Raw genomic sequence first — 27790 nt, forward strand, 5'->3', positions numbered from 1 at the left:
TGTAATGTCATTTGAATTAAAAAAATGCACCATCGATCTTTCAAAGAAAGATGGACCAAATCTTTAAAAAGTATGATAGTTTTTGTAGTATATATGTAGGCGATATATATTAGTTCATAGTAAAAATAAAAATGAACAAAAAACACTTAGAAATTATTTTGAAAGAATTTATTGATAATGGTATAGTTATAAGTAGGAATAAAGTAGAACTTAAAAAACAAGATATAGAATTCTTAGGTATGTATATTAAGTCAGGAACTATACAATTACAAGAACACATAGCTAAAAACGTGTTAGAATTTCCAGATAAACTAGAGGATAAAAAGCAATTACAAGCATTTTTAGGTTTATTAAATTATGCTTGAAGTTTTATCCCTGATTTAGGAAGAAAAATTGCAGCATTACATAGTAAAACCAGTAAAACAGGTCAAAAATATTTTAATAGTGAAGATATTAAATTAGTTCAAAGCATCAAACAAGATATATCTCAACTTAAACCTTTAGCCTTACCATTAGATAATCATTATAAAATAGTTGAAACAGACGAATCATCAATAGGATGGGCAGGAATTTTATATCAAAAGAAACATAGGGAAGAACCAAAATCAGAAGAAAAAGTTTGTAGATATGCATCAGGAAAATTTAATGATATACAGGCTAGACTTCTAGCTATTGACTTAGAAATATTATGAGTAATTAATTCCCTTGAAGCATTTTCATTGTTCTTACATAATGAAATATTTACTATTAGAACAGATTGCCAGAATATTATTTCTCATTATAATAAAATTACTACTAATAAACAAGCAGCCCGAAGATGGGTCAATTTTGTTGATTCTATTACAGGAAATGTATTTAGACTGATATTTGAGCATATTAAAGGTATGGATAATACTTTAACAAATATCTTATCCCGTATTATTCATTAACAGGTATGCAGTATTTTGGACCATCATCTAGCAGCAAAAATAATGGTACACCATCATCAGGTGGTAATTCATTAAGCATAAGTAGTCAAGCACAGTCAGTAGTGAATACTTATTTTTATAATGGAATTTCAGTACAAGAAGTTAGAAATCCTGCTTTGAAATATCGTACTCAAGCATCATTAGTAGAAAAACAAAAAGTTCTTTTAGACAACTTTTGGAATATTAGAACTAATACTGAAAGCATGAGAAGAGGACATGAAAAACTTATTAGAGCCCTTGAGCAAGAATTTTTAGCATATAATTATGATTATAAAATAGCAAAACAACACCTTACTTTTTTGCAGGAAAAATATGCAATGCAAAAAAGGGAATATGATACAATAGTAAAACATTTTAGAATCATTAACTTAAGATGTCAAATTCAACAAGAAAAAGAGGCTAATGAGCCCACCTTACTTGAGCATAATAGTGAGTTTTCACTTGAGCAAAAAACTAAAAATCCATATTTTCTTCAAACTCTAGCTAGAGAAAGATATAAATTTTTACCAGTAGATGTTAAGAGTCATATAATTAAATTAGAGTATGAGCAAAATACATCTCTTCAACTATATATCCAAGCTTTTCTTTTCAATTTAAAAAGCAATCCACATCCTGGCATCAAAATTATTACCAAAATTTTTTCTCATTACATTATTTACTTAGCTAGTATTAATATGGTTGAATATAGAGAACTGCATTTAGAGCATAAACAAAAAACAATCGTAATTACTCCAGCATTTTTAGCAGAATATGGTTATTTAGGTCAGCTTTATATTGAAAAGAGTAATCACATAGATTCAGGGTTTAGAGAAGTCATAAGTTTTTATCTTCCTCTTTGGAAAAATGTAAAATTAGATTTCACCAGCATACCTCCAGAATGGTTTGAGGACAACATTTACCCAGACAGAGCACAACATAGAATTATTATTTCTTTTAATGAATTGCTTAGTCCGGCAGAATCAACAAAAACAGGGATTCCTACCAAGTAAGATATCCAACAATATAGAGGAGTAATAATAGCCAGGCAGCAGCTATTTAATGAGGATCATCTGAACCTTCTGTACCAGTCCAAGTTCATCAAAGTGTACTCAGAATCCATATCCAAGAGACCGGATGATATCTATGAATATAGCATAAGTACAACCAGAGCAAAATTTTTTGACGAAATATACAACCAGATAACAGAGCAGATTACAGCAGAAGACAATGACAACACATACTGGAACAACTTAGGAGAAGAAGAGCTACACAATATAGACAATATGTTAGAAGCATGAACTCCATGTGAAGCCCGCATGATCAGCATCAGCATTCCATGTGAAGAAATCATCGCAGCAAAAGGATGCAGCATTCCAAAGCAAGAAAATCCAAACCCTTTGGCTCTATACGACATCAACTAGAAAAGAAGAAAGCAAGACTCCTTAGGCAATATAGGAATGAATAAGGGCATTATTGTCCAATCACTTTAATTTTTTCCTTCCTATAAATAGTTGTCTCACTTTGGGTTTATTTATAAGTCTCCCAAAAAACAAAATTGGATTTCTAGAATTACCTCATGTATAGTGCAATCACTGTGGATCCAATCTCAACCGTGGAAGCAAACTGTAAAATGTCTTCACACAAGAGCCAGGTATCATGCTCAGTGCCAAACACTTCCTCTGGCATGTGAATTCTAATGGTCTCGTTAGCAGGCTTCAACTTGGTCTCGACATATTGGCATAGGGCTAACAGAGGAGCTGGTTGTCAAGCTTTGAGAGATCCTATAACAAGAAATAAATAAATAAATAAAAGTTAGTTTGTACATGAAGTAAAATAAACGACTCCAACAAATCAACAAAACCGACATGGTATATAATATCAACGACGGTTTCTAGAACATACTGACGACAGTAAATACATAACAGTCGTGGTGTAAATGTTATAACGTCACTAAACAATAGAAAGGTCGTCCAGGTTAAAATAGATGACCAGTTGTGAAATAAAACCCGATGTCTATTTAAAATTTAAAAATAAGAAAAAAATCAAATGTCAGAGATTTTACTGTTTCATCATGCCTGTTTTCAGCAGCATCAGCATCATTCGTGGGATTGTCTTCCTCCAAAACAAAAGCTCTCACATTAGAGCAGCATGCTTTGTTAGACATTGGATTTTTTGGGCTTTGCTATTGAGGAATTGGAGGAATTGGAGTAATTGGTGTAGTTGGAGTTTTACCGAGCAAGTTGGGATCAAAGTTGGGAATTAGTTGACGGAATTGTTTCAACAAAATTTCCCTCTCTGCTCTGACTGCCTCCAAAACACTTTCCCTTGCCCTGGCCTCTATCTTTTTGGTTTCCTCTCTCAGTGCCTCCATAACACTTTCCTTCAATTTATCAGCAAATTTTACTCTCTGCTATCTCAACAAATTGAAGAATTGAGTTGGGGAAACCCCAGCTCCAACACCTCTGACTCTCCCACCATGCTCAGGGGTTCCCAATGCCAAGGTCAAAACATCGTTGCTCCCAGAGACAGTCAGCGTTCCCTCGGAGACTTGTTTTTTCAAATCATCCTGGGCGTGAGAGAGAATGTTAGTGAGTGAACAGATAGTAAAACTAATTAAATTAATTAATTAATAAAAATATTAATTGCCATGGTAAAGAGGTTAAGACGACGGTTTATTTAAAAAACAGACGCAGAAAATTATTTAATACGTTGGCCCAAAACTACCGCCATTTTGTATAGATTAAAACGTCGGTCCATGAAAAAACTGTCGTTTATTTGACATCAGAGATAAAAACACTTAACCAAAATATTTATTGATCCAGAAATAGTGTACAAACAAATTGCAGAGAAATGGAGAGGGAGAGAGAGTGTGTGTGCATGTGAATATGAAGAAAGTTCAAAATTTAATTTAAAAAACCTAACATAGAAATACAAAACCGTCATTGTAATTCAATACAGACGTCGGTTTCATAAAAATACTGACGTTATATGTTTTTTAAAAGGCGGTAAATAAAAACCATCGTGGGGTTTCATGTCTAACAACGGTTACTAAAAAGATCGATGTCTGAATGAAAAATAAAACCTATGTTTTACAAGTTTAGAACAGAGTCAGTGAGACTTACGATTAATTTTGCCTTCTTTGCAACCTTTGGATCAGGAATGTTTCCCTATTTATCTTCTCTTGTCTTCTTCCATAGCAGAGATCGATGGATTTCTCCACCGGGCATGGTTTCTTCCAATTGATCCCCCAAACCAACGTACCCTTTTCGAGACAACCTATGGTTGTACTTGCATTTCTCCCTTCTCTGTGACTACTCAGAATGCACAGCCTCAAAATCTGGGAATAACCTTGAAGCTACAAATGCATCCCATTGCGATTTCTATATGAAGTTATAAAGCTGAGAGGGCTCTTTTAACTTCTCCTTCTCATTTGCGAATGGAAGGATAAACTCCCTAGTTAAGGTAGACTTAAAATCCTTCCATTTTTTGGCGGCAGAAGACAACACCATCTTCTTGCCACCTTCCCCAACAACATAAGCCATTTGAACAGCTTCCCAAATCTGCTCCTTCAGGTCCTTGGGCAATTGAGTCCATTTCTTGTCCACAAGAGGGAGTATGGTGTGTGCCAAAACACCAATGTAATTCTGCATCTCAATAGTAGCCTTGCCATGTGGTCTACCACTTTTATTGTACTCAACCACAGGCTTAATCTTCTGGATTTTCCTCTTCACAACACGGCTCATTGTGTTGATACCGCGAGTCGATTTTGTCACTTCATCAAATGTCGCAGAGCTTGGGTCTTTCTCGGAGGATGAAGTAAATCTCATCTGCTTTGCGGGATTGCTTGGAACATATTTGGCTTCACCCATTTGTGCCTTTGAAACTGCAATGTCCTTACCTTGACCTTTTGACGCTTGAGCCTCCTTACTTTGAGATTTCTAAACCATGTTTAGAGAGAAATACAAATTGCAAGAAAAGCCAGACGTAAAATGAAAGTTCAGACGACGGCAAAAAAAACAAACAGTAGTGCGAATCTATAGAAAAACGGCAATTAAATAAAACCGTCGTCGTATTATAAGTTTATAAATATAAAAAAACGGCCCAGTTTTCTCTCTCCCACGTTCGTTTCAAATCAGATGAAGGTTTTTCTCTTTCAAACGTCCTATTTATTAACACACCACGTCGATTATTATGAACAAGCGTGCTATTGAAATAGCACCAATTTAATTACCATCGTGGTGTGTCAATAAAAACGTCAATACGAGAAAAACTAGTCATCCTCACATGACCTATGAGTGGGAACAGTGAAAGATTTGGCCTTTTTCAAACCTGAGTCTTGTTTCAAACATCAGTGGGACTCGTTCTTTAAAAAAAAAACTTCAAATGATAGGGAAACTGGAAAAAAAAAAAAACCGAGTGAGAAAATACATTTGGCTTGCAAAGAAAGTTTTCTTCGGAATCAAATTCTGGAGACGAAGACGAGGAAGAACGTAAAAGAGAGGGAAACTGAGAATTAGACACGAAGCTTTTCGGAAATGAGAGGGAAACTGAGAGAAAACTAAAAAATTTAGAGAGAACGTAAAAGTTTAGGTCAGGTGACCAAAAAGTTTATATAGTGTCCCAAAGATCAATAGAACGACAGTAGTGATAAAAACCACCCTAATATGTATTACCACGACAATAAAATAACATCAACCGACGTCGTTAGTAATAAAGCCATTTGACTTTTTGTATTCCGAAAATGACATGGTTAGTTAGGTGCTACACGTCAAAAGTTTACTTTTGAAGAAGTGATATTACGAGTTACCACGCCGTTTTTTTTTATGTGGAACCGACATTGTTCGTCTAAACCTCGTTGCCTTTAGTTTAATGACTGACGTTGTTTGTCTTAACCTCGTTTGTTTTATACGGCTTCCGTGTTTTAAGTACCGACGTAGATTTCTATTGTTACACGTCGGTCAGTGTAATATAACCGACGTTGATGTGAAAATTATTTTTATAAATTGAGTTTTTTTTCACGCGTTCTTCAGTTTTCAATTAGGGTTCCAACTTCTTCTTGTCCTTGGCTTTGTCTCACCTCTTAGGAGGCAATTGTTTGATGTTGATGTGTGTGTGCGTTTGTGTATCTGAAAGACACAAACACACACACATCATCAACTTCCAAAAAATTGTCTCTCTGAATGCAAATCTATGGCTGCCATCTTCAAATTTTAGAGGGAATTGTTTGGATGTTGATGTGTGTGTGCACTTGTGTATCTGAAAGACACAAACACACACACATCATCAACTTCCAAAAAATTGTCTCTCTAAATGCAAATCTGTGGCTGCCGTCGTCAAATTTTAGAGGCAATTGTTTGGATGTTGATGTATGTGTGCGTTTGTGTATCTGAAAGACACAACCACACACACATCATCAACTTCCAAAAAATTGTCTCTCTGAATGCAAATCTATGGCTGCCATCGTCAAATTTTAGGGGCAAATTTTTGGATGTTGATGTGTATGTGCCCTCTGGTAAGATTTCAATCTCTGGGGATCTCAGAAAAATCTGATTCTGTCGGCGGTTTTCTATATAAATCGTTGTGGTTATTCTCAATTCTTGTCATTATGTTGATCTATCGTCGTAGGATACCAAAATCCAAGAAACAAATAGTAAAAAAAAATTAATATTAAAACGACGGTTTAGATATAAGGTTAGAAGTATAAAGTGAATAAATACAAAGGTAATTTTAACTTCACAACGTGGTAAATTTTATTATACGGCGTTATTGAACAAACCAACATGGTTAGAGTTATAGATACTATCGCAATACACTACAAAAAATAAGTCGATAAATTTATCTTTACCATCGTTGTACATTTATTTAATACGGCGGTATTTTGTAATATACCAACGTGAATTTTTTTTGAAATTATACGGCACCGAATACGAAAACTTGGTCGTGTTTATTACAGAGTAAAAACGGCGGCTGTTGTTGTACACCGTCATCTTTACTTTCTACGCCGGTGGATTCATACCTTCTGCAGTTGTTTTTGGGCTCAGAGTTTACCTATGAGGAAAACCTTTTCAATAAGATGACGTTTTTTTAATTTGGTGCTTTGTTTTTTAAAAACACCCATTAGAATCTCCATTTTTTAGGTGTTTAAGTTAATCATACACGGCGATTTTATAACACGGTCGTCTTTTCAAACACAACGACGGTTTTCCGTTAAACCGGCGTTTTTTTCTGGTCGTCTTTTTCACTTTTTGTAATAATGAAATAAAGAATAAGACATGGAGTGTGGTGGTGGAAACGAAGGCTAGAAATGCTTATGAAATGCCTAATGATGAAGGAGAACCATACCAAGAAGAAAAGGATCAAAGATGTATACACGCAACAACCAACCAAAATGAAGACGAAAGTAATGATATTAATAATAGTGGGGATGAGGGTGGGGATGGGGACGAGGATGAGACTAATCATATGGATTTGGAATGAGATATGGTGTGATTCTGTTTATTGCATTATTTGATGTCGTAAATTTTTTATTTATAAATGGGTAGTATTTTTATTTATGTTTGGAATATGAAACTCTTTGGTTATTTCAGTTGTTATTATATTTGGTAGAGTATTTTTTATTATTGTTTTGATTGTTTTATGTCTAATTCTATTATAATAGTATTTCTTTTTTAGTATTGTCTATTTTGCTAATGAACACAAATGGTAGCTATGGCAAGAAAAGGAAGGAGTCGCAATACATCATCAACCAATGAACCGAGAGAGTACTTAGATCCTTTGTAGTCCAAGTCCAACATGCCTCTGTTGAACCATCTCATGATAATGAAGTACAAGAAACTCAAGAGACATGCTCTGAGACTCAACCTTCAAATACCCCAGTTATAGCTTATATTATTTCAAAACTATAAATAATATTATGTTATTAATTGTTGTTCTTAATTAGGATTAAGTGCTGGAAAAAAAAAAAGGCAGAGGGAAGGCCAAGGGAGGAAAAGGAAAGGGTATGCTAATTGAAATATATAAGGGAAGGTAAGCATATATTATACACTACTTATTGTTACCAATAGTTATTCTAGTTATTTCTTAGAAAAATTAGGTATTAGACATAATTAATTTTACTAATTAGCATTTGAGATATTGGGTATTTTGGTTTGAGTTTTAATACTTGGGAAAGAATTGTTATTTTAGATTAGGCCAAAGAAGAGGCCCAGATTCGTTGGGCCTGTCTAAATTATAAAGATAAAATACAATTTTACCCTTTTTTTAAGAGCTTTTGCCAAAATCAGATCTATCTCAAGAGTACATGGGACTCCGTTCTCTCTCTCTCTCTCTCTCTCTCTCTCTCTCTCTCGTCCAAGGGTTGCTGCAAAGTGGCTGTGACTTCGTACGGCGCATCATTGGCAGTGGCAAGATCCAGGGAGGAGGGCTAAGATCGGAGAAGATCCAGCGGAGGAGGACTAAGACCGGAGAGTCGGAGCCTATCGCCGCTAATGTTCATGCCTCTGAGCTTTTCCAGGAGCTTTTCTCCGACTGGTACGGTAAGGAAATCCAGATTTTTATGCTCATTATTTATTTCATGACATTTTTGTTCCTGTCAAGATTATAACATACAAAAAATTTCTAGAAACTGTAGTGTACTTGAAAGTCTAATTCTTCTTGTTTTTGCATCTGTATGCAGTACTTGTTTCCTTTGGCTATAATTTTGTTATGTTCATCTTTAGAGTGTTTTAATGTTTTGATCAATTCCGAATTATATTTCCTTAAATGGTTTACATTTAACTAGTTTCATTTCCTAAGATTGCTATATAAAATAAAATAAAAACAATAGATCTTAGTTTCTTTGTCGAATGTGTTATGGTCTGATGGGTATTGTGGATATTGCAGGAGGTCATTGATTAGGCAAGGAGATGGAAAGGCCATTAGATGTGCTATTCAAACAGACGCTAGTAACATTTTCAATTTGCATAATCTTCTAGCCTTTTCAATTTTGCTATTTCCTTGGCCTTCAACCTCATCAATTTAAATAGTAGAGGCTACCTAGATGAGGAATTGAGTGGGCAAGAGAAGAGTAGGACTACCCAAGAGCACAAAGGTTTTTACAACTGATTGATGTCAACCTCTTTTGTCCTGACTTTCATGCATATTACTAGAATAAGCATTAGAGTTTTGTAATCTCTATTGTGACTGACGTTAACATTTATTTTCCTAATTACTTCTACTAAGACATTGACACTGATCTTAATATGAGGTTTTTCCTCTCTGTTATCATATCATATAATGATAAGGAGGCATCATATATATAATTTTCATTCTTGTTGTGAAGCTTTCTCACGTAAAGTCATATAATTACCTTCACTAGATTCTTGTTTGAACTTAGTTTTAGATCATTACTTTAACTTTTGTTTTCTTTGCAAATTGGAGAAGATGTTTTGTCATAAAATGCACTGCAGTTTTCGTTTATTGCAATTTTTGATAAGAAACTGCATTGCAGTTTCCTGTTCCATATTTCGATTTTAGAATAATTTTTCCAAGTCTATGGGAATGTTACAATTACTCATCTACTTGTATGTGTTTTGAACTTAGTTTTAGTACTTTGATCATGGCTTTGCCTTTTGGTTTCTTTTCACATTTGAGCAATTTTTTTTTTTATAAACTTAACTGTAGTTTCCGTTAGTTGCAGTTTTTGATAAGAAACTGCATTGCAGTTTCTTGTTTCATATTTCAATTTTAGAATAATTTTTCCAAGTCTATGGGAATGCTACAACTGTTCATCAACTTAAATATGTTTTAAACTTAGTTTTAGTACTTTGATCATGGCTTTGCCTTTTGGTTTCTTTGCAAAGTTGAGCAGATGTTTTGTCATATGCAGTTTCTGTTTGTTGCAGTTTTTTTTATCAGAAACTGCACTGCAGTTTCTTGTTTCATAATTCAATTTGAGAATAATTTTTGCAAATCTATGGGAATGTTACAACTACTCATCTATTTATACATGTTTTGAACTTAGTTTTAGTACTTTGATCATGGCTTTGCCTGTTGATTTCATTTCACATTTGAGCTTTTTTTTTTGTTAGTTGCTCGGTTCTTGTGATATTAATTTCATATCAGACTTCACATCAATATTTTGATCTATTGTTTAAATCTCCACCTTGCATCCTTACTATTTTAGTCGTTGATATCTATTCTCAATCCCCACCAGCAAGATAAAATAGGCTATGCATTTGTCTTGATTTGGAAATGGTTGATGCCATCACAGTCATATGATATTTTGCAATACCATTTAAGCTTTAGTTCAGTGAAACTTTATACAGGTTCTGCTTTGTAGTTTTGCAATACCATTTGGAAATGGTTGATGCCATCACTGTCTATTTTAGAATAATTTTTGCAAGTCTATGGGAATATTACGACTGTTGATCGACTTAAATGTGCTTTGAACTTAGTTTTAGTACTTTAATCATGGCTTTGCCTTTTGGTTTCTATGCAAATATGAGCAGATGTTTTGTCATAGAATATATTACAATTTCCGTTTGTTGCAATTTTTTATAAGAAACTGCAGTGCAGTTTCCTTTTCCATATTTCGATTTTAGAATAATTTTTCCAAGTCTATGAGAATGTTACAACTGCTCATCTACTTATATGTGTTTTGAACTTAGTTTTAGTACTTTGATCATGGCTTTGCCTTTTAATTTCTTTTCACTTCTGGGCATATTTTTTTCATAAACTGCATTGAAGTTTCTGTTTGTTGCATTTTTTTATCAGAAAGTGCAATGCAGTTTCTTGTTCCATATTTCAATTTTAGAATAATTTTTCCAAGTCTATGGGAATGCTAGAACTGCTCATCGACTTAAATGTGTTTTGAACTTAGTTTTAGTACTTTGAACAAATGTTGTCATAAACTGTGTTGTAGTTTCAGTTTGTTGCAGTTTCCTTTTGTTGTAGTTTTTGATCAGAAACTGCAGTGCAATTTCTTGTTCCATTTCCGTTTGTTGCATCTTGTTATAAGATTATATGACAGCAGAGATATATAACAAATCTTTTCTCAGATTAGGTTGACCACATCATTATTGTAATCAACAACCTCATCTTCCTCTTCTTCTTCTCCAGCTTCTTTTTTTGCTTTCCCTTTCTTTGTTTTCTTCTTTTGTTTTGTGTTGGCCATTTCTTTCTTTGTTTTGTTTGTCACGACAATTTTCTTGTGTAATTCTTCTTCTACGAGGCCTTTTGATGGTTTTGTTTGTAGTTTTGGTTTTTGTTTTTGTTTTTGTTTTTTTTAATACAGTTTTTGCATGAATATGTGTTGAAATAATTTTATTATTTTATTATTTTTTTAATCGATGATTGTTTATATAAATATTGTGTAATTGAATAGATATCACAAAAACAAGTTCGGTGTAGTGGTTTGTGAGTGAGGCTTCCTCCTTTGAGGGTCAAGGTTCGAGTCCCTTTAGTGACACAAATTCTTCTATTTTTTTAGGGTGAATAAAGGGCAATGGAGTTAGTCCCCAATTGGTCGGAGATGGGCAGCGGCAGGTGGCGGTTGTTGGCCGATGATGGGCGGCGGCAGGTGGCGGTTGTTGGCCGGTGATGGGCGGTGGCGGCAGGTGGCGGCGGCTGGTCGGCGGCGATGGCTGGCCGCCGGCGGCAGTTGGCCGGAAGGATGTTGGCCAGCAGTAGGTGGTGGTGGTTGACGGGCGGCGGCAGCGGTAGCTGGCCGGCGGTGGTTGTAGCTGATCAGAAGGGAGATTGCCGGAGGTGGACATGTGACATAGTGTGCTTGCTTTTAAAGGAGTGGCATTGTGTATAATTTTGATGTTTTTTAATTACATTATTGTAAAATTAGTACTACTTTTTGGTCATATCTTCCAAATTAGTAAACTATATAGTGTCTTAAAATGAAAGCTCCCTTATTTCTTAGACTTCGACAAGTGTAGCTTAATTAATTATCACTTATTAATTTATTTGATGGCATATAAAGTACTTAAATGATTTCAATTTCCTCCAGCATTGTAACCAAAGAAGCTGCTCAGAATATAGGTGTACTTTTCAAGCAAGAGGTTAAAGGAGCTTGAGTAAAATTTTCAGATTATCTGAGACTCAAGTAAATCTATTATTTGAGTGTTTCATTGAAGTTGGATATACTTACACATGTTTTGAGGAAGAATTGAAGGCTGCATTCACTGGACATATTTAAAAAAAATTTGCTAACTAGATGTGGAAGTTGAGAAGGCCAATTTTCTAAAAGTACAAAAGCATTGGTCAGAGATATGCAAATCGCCCAGAGAATGTACTTGATCCTGCAATATGGAGGTTTTGTGAAAAAAATTTGAAATCTTAGGGGGTGTTGGACAAACAATCAACGAAAAGATGTTTTATGAAAACAAACTGAACCCTTAGGGGGTGTTGGTATAATTTTTGAGACCTGAGGGAGGTTTTATGAAAATACAAGAAACCTCAGTGGGTGTTAGTGTAAATAACTTTTCAAAATTTTCACTGTCTTCATCTTTATCGATATTATAGCAATATTTTGGTCAAATGTTGCTGAAGTGTGAGAGAAATCATCGATGTCGATATTTTCCGATATTATCATCGAAATTATCAATACTTAAAATTTGACATGCGTACAACTTTTTAAAGAAAAATTTAAAATTTATACAGCTAGATTTAAAATCCCTTTTTCAATTTAAATTTAAATTAACAAAAATGAAAATGTATAAAATAAATAAATAAAATTTCCTCAGCAACATCAGCCCCTTCTTTGAACTTGGGCCCCCACCCCCACCTTTCTGCCATGGTTGCCACTAGTCTTTCTTTTTTCATGTTTTTGTGTCTTTCTCTCTTCCCCTCCCTCTTCCTCCCTCCTCTCTGTTACAGGTAGGGTTCAAGGAATTTGGATTGAAACTTTCTTGGGGGTGAGTTTATGGTCTTTGAGGAATCCAAGCTTTCAACATATATCAAGAGAAAAATCAAAGTTTTTCTCTTGATTGTGAAACTTGAAGGATTCATTTGCCATGGGCTGTCATCATATTCATAGATAGAGAGATAGATAGTCATGACAAGGGCTTCGTTATCGTCGATGAGGCAAATGATATTTGGTTTTTTATTTTTCTTTCTTTTTTATTTGTAAGTTTTTTAAAAAAAATTATTTTTAAGGGTAAAAATGAATACTAAATTCAGTTGTCAAAAAGTTATACACATGTCAAATTTTGAATGGGAGTATCACCAGCTGACGTGGTGGTACTATACTATTATATAATTTCTCCTTACGTTGTGTTAAAAAAATAGAGATTCTCTATTTAAACCCCACACTTCTCTTAGTTCACCCCAACTTTTAATTTAAATTTTCACAATTTCTAAGAAAACTCCACAATCTTCCCAAACTACCCTTAAATACACGCCAAACTGAAAAAATAAGAACTAAAAGAGATTTTCTATTTAAACCCCACAATTTTCTTTGTTCCCAACAAAAAAAAAAAACACAAACAAATAAAACCACAAATCTGAAATTTAATACTTTATAGAGAAAGAGAACAACTTTACCTTTCTCCAAGAACTGTAACTGGAATTCTAACACTTGGGTATTGTTGAGTTGAGAACTTGAGAGAGAGAGAGAGATAGAGTTTGTAAACAGGAAGTTGGAATGAGGTTTCTAAAACTTAATATGAAAAGTGCTAGGGTGTGTGTATAGATGTACTAGGGTTAATTATTAAGTTGGATGATCTTTTTTGTCTTTTTACACAATAATACAACTTACGGCTTAATGATTTAAGTATTGGGGTAACCAACGAGAAGTGCGGGATTTAAATAGAAAATCTCAAAAAATAATAATAAATAATAGACTTATTTACTGTAGCACCCCCTAAAACTGCAATCAAATCTCATTTAACCCCCCAAAGTTAAAATGACTCACTTAACCCCCTTAATCATGATTTTGTGTTCCACTTTTCTCCCACCATTAACACCATCCAAAACTCTTTTAAATATGATGACGTGACATGACCTTTTTGGTAATTTCATCAATATATCCGTTTTTAAAATAATTTAAAGAAAATTTTATAAGAGCCTAAATTAAAATAAAAAATTAAAGCCAGTAGCCACCATCTTCTCCACATCGCACCGCCGCCCCATCAGCAAACCCAACCGCACTAGCCCACCCCAAATTCAAGCCCTATCACCATCGCAATCCACTCTCAAACATCGACGCCCAACTTCAAAAACAAGCAAGAATCAAGAGGCATATAATCCAGATCTGCCACCTCTCAATCTCTCTCTTTTTTACTTTTCTTCACAAACTCTCAATCTCCTCTTTTGGACTATGGCGAGGGGGCCTATGTTGTTGAGTTGTGAGGATGGGTCACCTGTGATGGGAAATTGAGATGAAGAGGAAGGGATGGTGCTGCCTCTTCTCTCCTATTCCGCTCCCCCTTCTCCCTTAGTTGACATGTTAATCTCCTAAAAGAAGATAGCATACGTATGAGGTTTTTTCCTTTTGGTTTCTGGGTATTCATGGGTTTTGATCCATTTGTTGTGTGGCGAATTGGTTGTGTATTGGGGTATGGGCTGTGAATGATTGGATCTAGTGGGGGGATGGTGGTTGCAAGGTTTGTAGGGGAAAGTGTGGCAGATTGGTGCGCGCTGGGGTGTGGTCTACCATGGGCGGGTTGAGGGTGGGGATGAAATTCAACTTCAGGGTGATGTGGGCAGCTTGGGAAAGATTAGGGGAGATGGTGGCTATAGGGAAGAAGGTCGGGGTTGTGATGCCATTTTTTTCCGTACTAATACTTTAATTTTTTAAAATTTTGTTTCTTTTTTCTTTTAGATTTTTGAATTTTTATTGTTGTGGCCTTTACCACAATGACCCTGCCATGTTAGTTTTTCCGACGGTCTTTTGGATGACGTTAACGGTGGAGGGGTAAGAGCAACTCCACCTATTTGCCCTTAACCATGGCAAGGGTGGAGCTAGGGCAGCCACTATTCACGTGAATAGTGGCTTCCCTTGCAAATAGTATTTTGTGTTTCCATCCATTGTCATGGCTAAGGGCAATTACTATTCATTTTTTTGTTTTTTTACAAATTTTTTAATAAAAATAATTAATTTAGATAATATTTTCGGATAATTTTTTTGAGTTCGTACATATCAATATTTATTATAAAATTCATATCTCAATCGGATAAAATTTTGGTATTTATAGAAAAAAAAAAGAGTACTTTTTTGGTATTTTTTTTTAAAAAATTCAATTTTTTCATTTTTTTATTGTACAAAAATTGGCTGCCATTGGATTGGAGAAAAAAAATCTGATCGGAAAGCCCAGAGTGCGACATGTGGACTTTTAGTGGTACTGTAGCGCCAGACACTGTAGCGGCACTATAGTGCTGCGACACTGTAGCGATGACGTCAGCACCAAAACGAGGGCTGGAGCTCGGGCCAACCTAAGTTGCTGGGTCCCACCTCGAACTCGGGCCTGGGCTGCACGCTGGAACACCTTTTTTTTTTTCCCCTCCCCTAGCCTCGGGCTGGGCTGTCCGCTGGAGTTGGTCTAAGTATAACACAAAATTACAGTCAAGAGGATTAAATGAGTTATTTTAACTTTGAGAGGAGTTAAGTGAGATTTGACCGAAATTTCAGGAGTACTACAATAAATAACTAAAAACAAAAGTAGACAAAAGCCTTCTTGCTCGCTCCATCAACACCATCCCGCGCTTATTCAAAGCGGAAGCGACATAACCAAACGGACTTCACTATCCGAGTGGAGTGGGTGGGTTCCCATACTCTGTTCGTTTCCAGTTCCTCCCATTTCCCAAATGTCGGAGCCAATCATTCTCTCCGATGAAGAAGACCAGAATGCCCTCTCAACCCCATTCCAACCATTCCACTGTAAGAAACGCCGAACCCAACTGGACCCAAACCCAATCCCTACGGTTCTGGTCCTCGACGACGACCCGACCCCACAGAAGCAGCCCGGCCCCACCTCCACTCCTGACTTCGTCCCGGAGACCCCCATGTCTGATCTCGCAATTGTGAAATGCACCAAAGCCCCTTCCCACTTCCAAGCTAGGGTTTCAGACTCCGAGCACAAGTTCCCTGGTTGGTTGATTTGTGTTATTTCACCGATTTGAGTGCTTTTGGAAATTCTTATTTGCTATATTTTGTTTTTGTTTGAATTAATTATTTATGCATTGTTTGTTATATTATGATAAATTTTACCTCTTTTTGGTTAAACTTGATTCAATTCAGGGTTTTGTTTGTTTGTCTTTATCATCAATACTGTTCTTCTGTATATTGAATCAGTTGTTTAGTGTTTTGCTTCAAGTTATTTGTATGTGCGCATTAAGTATTTTGGCATTACAGTTTTGTTACGATTAATTGGAATATAGGTTCGACGATCACTTGGCATTATAGTTTTGAGTTCCATTTATCTGTTCTTCAAAATTTTAGTATTAAGCCCTAATGCTCAACTGTGAAATCCCTAAATTTGACTAGACGGGAATTGGGAGATGGGTCAGTCACTGAAAATGATGGAAAAATTGAGGAAGAAGTAATCAGCTTTTATAAAATTTATACAAAAGAAGAAAACACAACTTGGTTAGAGAGACCTTTTCAGGACGATGAGATGATGAAGGCCATTTGGGACTGCTGCAAGGATTAGACACCCGGTCCCGATGGTATTTCTATAGCAGTTTATCCAGTGTTGCGCTGTGTTGATGGTGGACTTGATGAAGTTTTTGAGGAATTTTATAGAAGTCTTGTCAATGAGATCACTCATGAAACGTACATTTTCCTTATTCCAAAGAAAACGGATGCATGCAAGTTTGGAAAGGTTTTGCATCAAGCTTGTGCAAGATTATGTTGAAGGTTTTGGCTCTGAGATTGAAGCAAGTATTAGGGGATACAATTTCCTTCTGGTCAAGGAGCTTGTGTTAAAGGAGATTTTGTTAAAGGAAGGCAGATATCAGAGGTGGTCCTACTGAATATGTAATGGTGGAGGAAGTGAGAAAGTAGAAAGAAGGGCTAGTCTTTAAATTAATTTCCAAAAAGGGGATGTACGCAAGTTTTGAAATGTTTGGCATCAAGCTTGTACAAGATTATCTCAAAGGTTTTGGCTCTGAGTTTGAAGGAAGTCTTAAAGGATACAATTTCCTTCTGTTCAAGGACCTTTGGTTAAAGAAAGGCAGATATCAGAGGCAGTCCTAATGAATATGTAGTGGTGGAGGAAGTGAGAAAGTAGAAAGAAGTGCTAGTCTTTAGGTTGATTTCAAAAAAGCTTACGACCAAGTGGATTTGAATTTTTTGGATTTTGTGTTGGGGGCTTTGGGAGTTTGGAGGAAGTGAATGAGGACTATGAAATTTGTTAATTTTTCTGTAATTATTTTCTTTAGTTGCTGACATTTTGAGCGTTAATGTTGAAATCTTTGTTTAGTTTGCAATATTAAACATAAATATATATATATATATATATATCAAAAAAGATACGGCAATCAGAACAGCCTCAGCCCAAAATAAACTAGGGACAGAAGCTGAGTTTGCTTTTTTTCTCGACTGGAAGAGCTGCCGGAACTTCCCTCCTAGGCGACTCTTTGTAGAATCCTTTTATAAAGGGATCCGAAGCCCGGGTGAGCCTAGACGAAAAATAACCAGATGGAATTAGCAGTATTTGGGATCTCCTACTCGTCCCACCTCATCTGGTCTCTTAAGTTTGGGAAGCTCGATCAACCCTTGCTAATCCAATCCAGTAAGAAACGAAGTGGCTCGATCAAAGGTTTTGAGATTTCTCTTCTCTTGTTTGTCTCTTAGGTATACCTTTAGCGAAGCGTTCAACAATACCATCGCCATCGGCTGACTCCAATGAAACCATTTATACAGCAAGTTATATATATATATATATATATATATTTTTTTTTTTCACAGCTGTACTGCTCAGCGTTAACTTTTGACCTTACTGGCCTTTTGTTTACATTCAGGTGTTAATGGACTGATATGTTTGGAATCTGATAATGAGCCTGAAAGTGGTCATGCAAGGAAAAAGGGGAAGGAGATTGAATCCATCGCTAGTGGGTGTGATGTGGTGAAGGACTTAGATTGGAGGTTTAGTTTTGTCGAGTCCACATGTTCTCTTGGTATGTTTATGTTGTATCTGGCATTCCTTTGGTTAAGGTTGGGTGTTTGCCTTTATTTATTATTTTTGAATTTGAGAATATTTAACAAAATGATCCACTCCCTGGAATATGTTATCCTTTTAAAATGGACTCATTAAATACATGTTTATCAGGAGATGCTGAGCTAGCACATATGTCTGAGGGGAATTTTTCACAATCTACTTTGCAAGATGATATTGATCAGGTATTTTGTCCCAATGCATTGTGGTAATTTTCTGTTTTTTCTTTTATTTAAGTATTATCTATTTTATGGCTGTGGACAAGAAACACCTTTGGCATCTATTCCCAGTTAGGGTCAGAGGTTATAATTTCTATATGTGCAATTGACATTCTGGTCTTTCTTTCTTTTTTTTGGGTCAAACATTCTGGTCTTTCATGTTTAATAATTATGCTTGATAATTCAGAGACATGCTTCTAGTTACAAGTGTGTTTTATTTTGTTAATTTCTATAGGAGGCATTGCATTTTCTAGAATTTAAGAATTACACGGTTCCAAACGGTACCGACTTGAAACATTACTCAAGTACTTAGTTATCTTTTACGCATCCAAAACTTGATGAATTTTAAATTATTCTGATTTGGATGTGAATACTACTTGAGGAAGACATTTCAGATAGGACTAATGAAAATTTAGTCCAAGAAAATGTGGATTGCAATGGATGTTATGGAAGTCTTAACCATTTATGAAAAAGCATGGAACTTAAAAGTATATTTTCCTTTGGTTGTTTTTGTACATAAATGAGTACAGATTTTTTTTAAAATAAGTAAAAAATATTCATAACCTTCTAAAAACACAAACTTGTGGACACGTACCAGCGAAGAAAAAAGGTTGTGGACACGTTGTCCACTGCATACAAGATAATAAGCACAGCCCGCCAATCTGCAAGGATAACAGTGAGCTAAATCCCAAAACTCAGGAGAAACCAATGCACCATAGTGAAGTTGAAAATCTTACTCTATCCAAAGAATCTCTTTCCCCTAATCTCTATATATTTTAAAACATTCTTTTGCTTCTTTCCAACCAAATCACCCATAGCATCCAACACCTCACAGTTTTAGATCATCTTTGCTCTTTTCCTCCCTCAATCTGGTGGAATAACCCAGCTCAGTTCTGCCTCCTTAAACAATCTCCTCCACAAATTTACAGCATCATGAGAACAAGTTTCTAGATCCTCTTCATTTCTGTTTACCAATCAAGAAAAATGTTCTCTGTACTTTATGATTTCGTCAATCGTAGCTGAAGTTTTTCTATAAGCTATTTGCTCATAACATATTGACATTAACAGTCCAACTGTAGTACCAGTCTTGCAGTATAACAATCATCTGGTTATGTCTAATTTCCCTTCTCCCACTTTTTCTTGCACTGGATTGTCTAAACTTAAAATGCATAATAGTTGGGAAAATCAAGCTATTTGTGGACAGTTTTCTCTGTTGTTTGTCATTCTTTTTTTGCGGGCATGTGCTCTCTGAATTCAATTATTATTATTGTGTATTCATGAGACCCCATAATGTTTCACTTCTTAATGTGCTCATTTTTAAGGAAGGCGTGGTGTGGTGTTGATGAGGAAATCACTTTTTAATTTCTGCTATTTCACACATCCAAATCCTCAAATGTAATGTCATGATGAGATTAGGTACTTGATTATCCAGAAAATAGAATGGATCAGATGGGAAACATCATGAAGCAGAGAAGGACTACAGCTATTACTGATAATGAAAACATTACAAAAGAAGCAACAGGAAGAAGGAAGCTGACAAAAGAGGAAAGAACGCGCTTAATGGAAGAAAAGAAGCTAAAGAAGATAGTAAGTTGTTCTTATGATCTGTACTGCATTTTGTCTAACAGAACAATAAGCTGATTGATATCCATGAAAAACAGCAAGAGAAATTGCAGAGAGAAGCTCTGAAAGCTGAAGCAGCAGAGATGAAAAAAATACAGAAAGAAAAGCAAAAGTGGGAAAAAGGGAAGTTTGCCCTAAAATCCATTGTTGCCGAGATTGATTCTAAAGTAGTGGAGTTGGGGTCAGTTGGAGGTGTGGTGTCATTTCTCTTATTCTCTTGAAGTACTTCACGTGTGTATGTATCTCATATCCGTTTATATCTGGTAGCGGAGAACTTATTTAAACTTTATTGTAGGAAATTTGCTTACAAGGTTTGCTGAAAAGGGGTTAACATACCGTATAACATCAAATCCAATTGAAAGATCAATTGTCTGGACCATGACTGTCCCAGAACATATTTCACAGGTAATAGGTGTATGGAATGGATGATTTTCTGTATGCATCATCATATCATCTCAGACTCTAGTAGTTTTCGCAATAGGAAAATTAGCTGGAATTTTAAAAAAAAAAAAAAATTCTGTATGTTTGAACATTATCAGCCTTTGTGCCCTAGTGGATTATAAGATTAGGTCAATTCATTTATTTTATAAAAATAGAAACCATAAAGTTAAAGGTTTATTGTGGGTGTATGCGTGGCTGGAAGGCTCACTATCAAAGGACCATGATGTAAAATGATTGATTACTATTGTGTTGCATCTTCATGGTTTATTGGAAGATCTTTCTTTAAGGATTTCATGAACGTCAGCCTCACAGATCAATATACTTTACATCTCACTATCTCAGAGGCATGCCTGACATAACCACTAACCATTGGTGTCTCTTGTTGGAATATATGACAAAAATATTAATTTCTCTACTAAGTAAATGAATTAGAGTTTATTTTTTGTGCATATATTGCTGCTGTGTATCAGTTATAATTTTTTTTCACATACATTAACCTCAATATCTAATTGCAGCTTTCCCCTGAAGAAATAGAGATTCAATATATATTGCTCGTGTATGAAGCTGAAGAGTTTTGTAACCTTGTCATCAATGAATCTCTTTTGGATCATGTTTTTAGTGTTCGAAGTCGTTATCCATCGTATACAGTGTGTTATCTTACAAATAGGTTGATGGCATACATTAATAAAAGGTGAGGTTGCTGAAGATCCAAGGTTACCATTGTGCATCTATAGCTCATTTACTTAGCTAAAGATATGCATTATATCTTGTATTGAAATTTTTTTGCTGCCATTTGACTCATTTCATCTTCTGAGAGTGTTATATGTTAAATCTTTGAGGTATGCTGCATAATGGTTAACACGATTTAGATAAACATAGTTGATTACTTAGCTAAAAGCTTGAATGTTATTTTTCCTTTCAGTAAGTAATTAGAATTTTATTCAAATAGGCGCAAGTGATAAGTAATTGGAACAGATTAATATAAAAGTCAAGCTTTGTTATCTCCCTGTTAAACAGATGGAGCTTGTGCAATGTTCAATAAAATGTATATGCTGCTTGAGTATTGTTGATTGATTATGATGTAGGATATGGGTGAATCGAGTATTTGGGTAATTTAGCGGAAGCGAAAACAATGAAAAAACAGAAAATAGGTGCTAAAAGATCCCTTGGCTTCACACCAAGGAGTCTCCAATCTCTGGAAAGTAAACTTTTCTTAATATCTCAAAACTCAACTTTAAAGAATTACATGGGGGGTATATATAGCAAAAAACCTTGAGACAATAGGATAAAAATCCCTTACTAAAACAGAAATCCTAATCCACCAAGGAACTAATTCAAATAAACTAGGAAACTTAAATCAAATCCTACTAAAAATCTGGAAACTAAAATCCTAGTGAAATCTGGAAAACTAGAGAATCTAGGAAAGTAATAAATCAAGAAACTAACTAATGATGTCCGCATCAAGCCCCCCTGGCTGAAAAGATCTCAACTCTGGCGAGATAAAGCTGTAATAACATTCCAAAACGTCGGGATCAATGTGCGGCAGGTCCTCCTTTGTAATCCGAGTACCACGAGAATCTGGTTTAACTTCCACTTGACTAGGAACTTCTGCATCTTCCTTGCATTCTTTAAGCGTAATGATATGTAGAGCTTTGGCTTTACCTACTTTGTCTTGCTTCTCTTTGTTTGTTATGGATTGATTCATGAGCTTGGGTTGAAGTGGCTTCATCGTGATCTTCTTTCCTTTATGGATGAACGAACATATATTTTCTTGACCCAAGATGGTAACATTGTAATCGTAGATCCATGGTCTTCCCAAGAGAATATGACTCACATCCATATCCACCACATCACACCACCATATATTTTCTGCTCTACTATAATATGCTAGTGTGGGTTTGTGTATACTGAAGATCTGCATCACATTGAATTTTTTACAATGTTAGGGAAAAAGAGCTGTACAAGAACCCGACAAATCATAGTGGCCGGAGACTCCCACCTGTTGAGGAGGTTGAACTACTAACATTAAAATACTTGGGATTGCAAGACATTAATGCTTTTTAGCCATTCATATATGTCTTGCAGAACAGTGGATCTTTAATGGTTTAGTGTCCTGACTTCTTCCCTTTTTAACAGGCGCTCGCAAAATTGACCACTAATTTTTTTAAAGTACACTCCAGGCAGTGCATGGATGAGGCTGAACTTGCGGAACATGTTGTTGGTTTAACATGCAGCCTGTCATCCTGCCAATTTAGGTATTTGTTGATTTTACTTTTCTAAACCTTATATATGCTTATACCTTATACACTCTTTTTTTTTTATAAAAGTTCTGAGGATCACATAGCTTACTCATGTTTCGAAGTTCCAAATTGTTTTTTCGTTTTATTTTATATTACCTAGAAAATAATAGTCTTGTCATTTGGTTCAGTTATTTTTTCATTGTAAAACGACAAATGCTCTCTCTTTCCATTGGAATTTTCACATTTTAACTGGTCAATATTTTGATTCTACCTTTTGTTTTATAAAATTGCAGAAAGAAGTTAACGAGACTGGATGTAAATGCTAATGGATCCCTTATCCCTAAGGACTGCCTTGACCGAAATTTAATTAAAAAGAGCCCATGGTGAGTAGCATGATGTTAACAGATTGATCATTTTACTAGAATTAGAAGATAACAAGAATGCAGATTCAGAAGGCAGAAGTCTGGATTGTCAATAAAAATTAAAGTGTGACTTCGTATGATGAATGTAGCAACCAGTGATAACGTGAAGCCTACTTTTAGGGGTCTGAACTGCTTAGGGCCTGTTTGGGACACTTCTACTTGCTGGAAGCACTGATGTTAGAAGCAAATCAAATTTTTTTATTGAAAATCCAATTGCTTTCTGGAAATGTCTGGAAGTGCTTCCTTTAACTATTCTGTTATACATGGCCAAAACACTTTTGGTTTTGTGATTTCTCTTTTAGCCCTTCTAAAAGCACTGTCAAATAGACCCTTAAATTATTGTTCCCAACACCAAAAGGAATGCATCATTTTAGAGTGTACAGATTTTATTCATCTCCTATGGTTGTTCTGATAGTGGTTCTACTTATGTCATTTGATATACTTTCTTATTTCCTCCAGGGGATATAGTATCTTTGAATTCACTTTCTGGACTGCAGGTCTAGATATAGGCCGATGAGGTTGCTCTATCTCCTTTTGAGGACAGTTTGATTGGACAGAAAGGAGAAGAGGAACCATGATGAAAGTGAGAGGATAGAGAAACCTGCAAGCCTAATCATCTAGTTAGTTGGGACTAATCCCCCCTTCCTCCGAGCCCTCCAACCATTGCCCCCACAAAATTGGACCATGGCCTTCCGAATTCAAACTGGATTTCTGGAATTCTAGGAATATTGATGACTTTAATTTTAACTAATCTCCCAAACACCAGCATGCAACAGTTTACTTGGTCTTTGTTTTTTTTTTTCTTTTCCTATTAGTGTTCTCAACTAATGATGCCAAAGCAATTTTGGTAGACACTAGGTAAAACATGTTGTTGAACAAGCCTTCTCTGTACAAACTAATATGATTTGTATGTTTTTCATAAGTTTATCCATTTTATACGTGAGTACTTTATTTTTGTTCCTAATTAGTATCTGCATCCAGGTTAAAAGCTTTGGTAGCTATCCCTAAGGTACAGCCACGATTTGCTATTGCTATATGGAAGAAGTTCCCTACCATGAAATCTCTTTTGAGTATTTACATGGACCCAAATATATCAGTAAGTATAATACGCCTTTTCTCTGAGTGTGTACATGGATCCAAATGTATCAATAAGTATGGGCTTCAATCTCTCCGGATTTTAGGGGCACTCCCTTCTTTTGGAACTCTTTTTTTGTTCAAATTGGACTGCAGTTGTTTATTAGAGTTCTTTTGTTTCTTTACTGGTTCTATGCTATTTTTAAGGTTTTGATGCTGTTTTACAGGTCCCTAGTTCTTTGCTCCTGTGGACATGTTGTCTATTGTTTTGTGCTGTTGCTCTCTTGTTAATGAAGTTTTGTTTCCTATCAACAAAATAAATAAAAATTGTGGACCGATACCTTAGTAAGCAAGTTAAAGTTTTGAACTTAGCCTCACCCATTGGTCTTGTAGGAGCCTTGGCTTGTTTGGAAGATGGAATCTGTAATTTTGGGTTACATCTGGCTACTAGTCTGTTTTGGGAAATGAATCTGTTTTGGGAAATGAAGAGAGATTAAGAAATGCAATGGAACTCCCAAGTTCTGAAAGGAATTAATAGTCACTATCCTCTTGGTTAAAACATTTCAAGGAGGAAAGAGGAGCAATTTGCGATAGAGTTAGACTGCTTGCTTCTCTCTGGGCATCTCTGTCAAAACATTTGAAGAACATTCCTTTCAGAATAATCATTTTTTATCCCGAGGGGGGAGGGGGGAGGGGGGAGTTTTGTACTGAGGGCTTATTGGTTGCTTGACTTCTGTTTCAGGTGTATTGACTGGGTTAGAGCGTTCTAACTGTTGTTTTAAGTGTCTGATGGACCACTTCTCCATGTTTCTTGTTGTTCCTTTTGATTTTTACTCTGTAAAACATGTATTTCTAATAAAGTAAAAAACTGGATGGGTTTTCTGCTTCTTGAATAACCATGTATAGTTTGTGTAATGCATATGACAACTGAATAAAATGTTTTGTTTGTGATATATATCTGCTCGATAAGTAAATAGAATACAGCCATGAAATTCCAATAGAAATGGATTTTGATTAATATGGCCATTGTTCTATGCCATTTTGAACATAATTGCTTTAGTTGTCTCTTAAAAACAGAAGAAAAAAAAATGGAAATTTCTTTGATTGAGTTCATTGAGAAAACAATTTGGAGGTTTAAGTCGCCATGTATAGCTGGTTGAAATATGCCGACTCGCATGCTTATAGCTTGTGCAATATATATTGATATTGTTACAAGATGAGCAGCATGCACATGCCTTTCAGTCTGCTTCATCAGTGTAAAACAGTGAATTTTTTGTTCTATTTGCTTTTCTCTGCAGGTTCATGAAAAGGAATTTCTGCTGAAGGACTTGACAACCGAAGGTTTACTTGGTGATGATAGAAGATTAGGTGAAGTTTGTTCCAAGAGAGTGTACAGAATACTTATGGCACAAAGTGGATGCATCAAAACTGATGATGTCGAGGATGGTGCTGATTTCTTCAGGCATTAAATTTCACTTATATGGGCAAAATCAGGTGCGCATATGCTTGTTCCTCTTCATCTAAAAATTTATTCTGCAATAGAGCCATTTCTTTTTGTTCTTTCTGTGTCAAATACAACTCTTCAATTAATTTCATCTTTTGTCCTTTTTTGTTAGTAAAGCAGCAAATATTTTACATGGATGATGAGTTAAGTTTTATAAAGGGTCATTTACAAAATGCAGACCTGATTTATAGGTCGATTTCAATTTAGCACCCGATCTATAAATTCATTCAATCTACACCCTCCATCACTTTGTGCAGATGTTGTTATGTTACTCTGTTCTTGTTATTGCTTCTGCTTCATCAAGATTGTATTGCTCATAGAAGTTTGGAACTGTGTCTAGAGTGTAAGGTCACTTTTCCTACCATGTTTTTCTTACTGTGCTGCAAATTGGAATCCATGTGAGATTTGAGTGTTTTTTTTTACCCTAAGTGAATGATTATTCTAAAATGCCAAAATTGTCTAGCCCAATTGGAAAGGCTCAGGTTCAAACCCCCGTGACACCTTGGCAATGTGTGCATAAGAAAACCCCCTTTCCTCTTCCTAACTTTGATAAATAAATAATAATAATAATATAAAAGAAAAAGTAAAAAATAAAAGATAAATTTTAAAATTCTAAAATGAAATCGGGCCTTGTGGGCTTCCCAACCTTATGAAATTATGGTGGGCCATTCAACTCCTTTCCACACCAATATTGGTGGGTTCACTCCTCCACTAGGCCAACCCCACACACGTTGGCCCCTACCACTACTAATTGATACCCAAATGACACATCAGTAGTGGGTTATCCCATTGAACAGTAAAACAGGTCCACCACCATCTTGGTCCACGTGTACTCTCTCTCCCCCATGATTCCATTTCATATAACGAGGAAAGCACAGTACCTACTCCACCTATGGTGCCACCAAACTTCTCCACTAAGAAAAAAATGTTTACTTTGTTGTGTATAATTATTTGCCTCCTGATTGCACCTTGTATACCGCTTGCTTATTATGATAATTTTGTTTTAAATTTCAGTATTTAGTACTTGTATTGGACGCTATAAAAGACATCATTTACATTAGAAAGATAATTAAATACACATATACAAAAACTTAGTTTTGAGTATAAGCACAATTGGGAAAATTTAGAGCATCCGAGTTTAATTAATTTTGTGGGTGTCAAATGCTCATTGCTCATAAATTACATAGCATATTCCATATAGAATTATCTAAGCAACTGCCCTGAGTATATTATTAATTGTCCGCCACCATATCCTAACGCAAATTTTGTCCTGCGCACAATTCCCAATAATTCAGTTCTTTAATCATCAAGTAAGGCATGTCATGGCCCATGCATGCCGCACTTGGTTATTTGGGTTGCTAGTCTGAGTTTCTCACACCGCATATATATTTGGAACTGAAAGGTACACTTGTAAGGCCTCCCTCTCCCTGAGCAAGTTCTGTAATGGAGAAGAGCAAATCATTTTCCGGCTACTACTCGACCGGCTACACTGAGGCCCGGTTTGGGTTTGAGGACCGGTCGAAATCATACAGCTTCAATGGTCCGGTCAGCTGCAGCAAGGTAGATGAGTTGTCTTCAACATCTGGCAATCCAGAGCTGGAGAGAAGGAAGAGGGTGGCAAGCTACAACATGTATGCTGTGGAAGGTAAGTTCAAATCGTCGTTGCGCAACAGTTTCAAATGGATTAAGGGCAAGTTTGTTGACAACTTCTACGATGAGTAGTGAACTAAACCGAATCCTCTTACTTTTTCATTTTCTTGTCAAAGTCAAGTAAGGTTTCAATTAGTGTATAGTTTGTCAAGACCTGGTTAATTTGTAATGAATTTCTTGGGATTGAATCAAATGATTGATATATAAAATGGTTTTGACTACTCTTGATTTAAGCTGCTCTTGCAAAGGAACATGCTTCTTTTCCTTTGCTATCGGTTTATTTTTCTGTATTTTAAGCCTAGCCTTTTATTTATTTATTTATCCAGATGTATAATTGTTTGTCTTCTATGGTTATTGATGCTTTAGGTTATCATATCACAATATCACACAAACCTAATCATTTGTGATATTAGCTTCTACTTTACGGTATTATATCTAAAATTACAACAATTACCAACGGTTGTATTGGAGATGTGGGATTCAGTCCTTTAGGATTGGATGGTGATCAAATCAGACAACTTACTTTC

General features: G+C 35.6%; 1 protein-coding gene across 3 annotated transcripts; it reads left to right on the forward strand.

The window, feature by feature from the left end:
- Positions 1-15588: 15588 nt before the first annotated feature.
- On the forward strand, positions 15589-27496 carry LOC117631390 (crossover junction endonuclease EME1B-like). 3 transcript variants are annotated; one of them, XM_034364513.1, is made up of 13 exons: positions 15589-16023; positions 17898-18053; positions 18206-18276; positions 19726-19896; positions 19971-20124; positions 20228-20337; positions 20889-21064; positions 22320-22383; positions 22510-22628; positions 22907-22996; positions 24017-24131; positions 25408-25603; positions 27016-27496. In XM_034364513.1, exons 1-12 carry the CDS (start codon positions 15741-15743, stop codon positions 25576-25578), a joined length of 1680 nt encoding a protein of 559 aa, XP_034220404.1. In that variant the 5' UTR covers positions 15589-15740; the 3' UTR covers positions 25579-25603; positions 27016-27496. The 3 variants fall into 3 exon arrangements, with proteins under 3 accessions (XP_034220404.1, XP_034220401.1, XP_034220402.1); XM_034364510.1 differs by having other exon boundaries at positions 15623-16023; positions 26876-27496; XM_034364511.1 differs by lacking the exon at positions 15589-16023 and adding an exon at positions 16060-17695.
- The last annotated feature ends 294 nt before the right edge of the window (positions 27497-27790 follow it).

Source organism: Prunus dulcis, chromosome 6, assembly GCF_902201215.1.
Source record: "Prunus dulcis chromosome 6, ALMONDv2, whole genome shotgun sequence".
Taxonomy (NCBI): Eukaryota; Viridiplantae; Streptophyta; class Magnoliopsida; order Rosales; family Rosaceae; genus Prunus; species Prunus dulcis.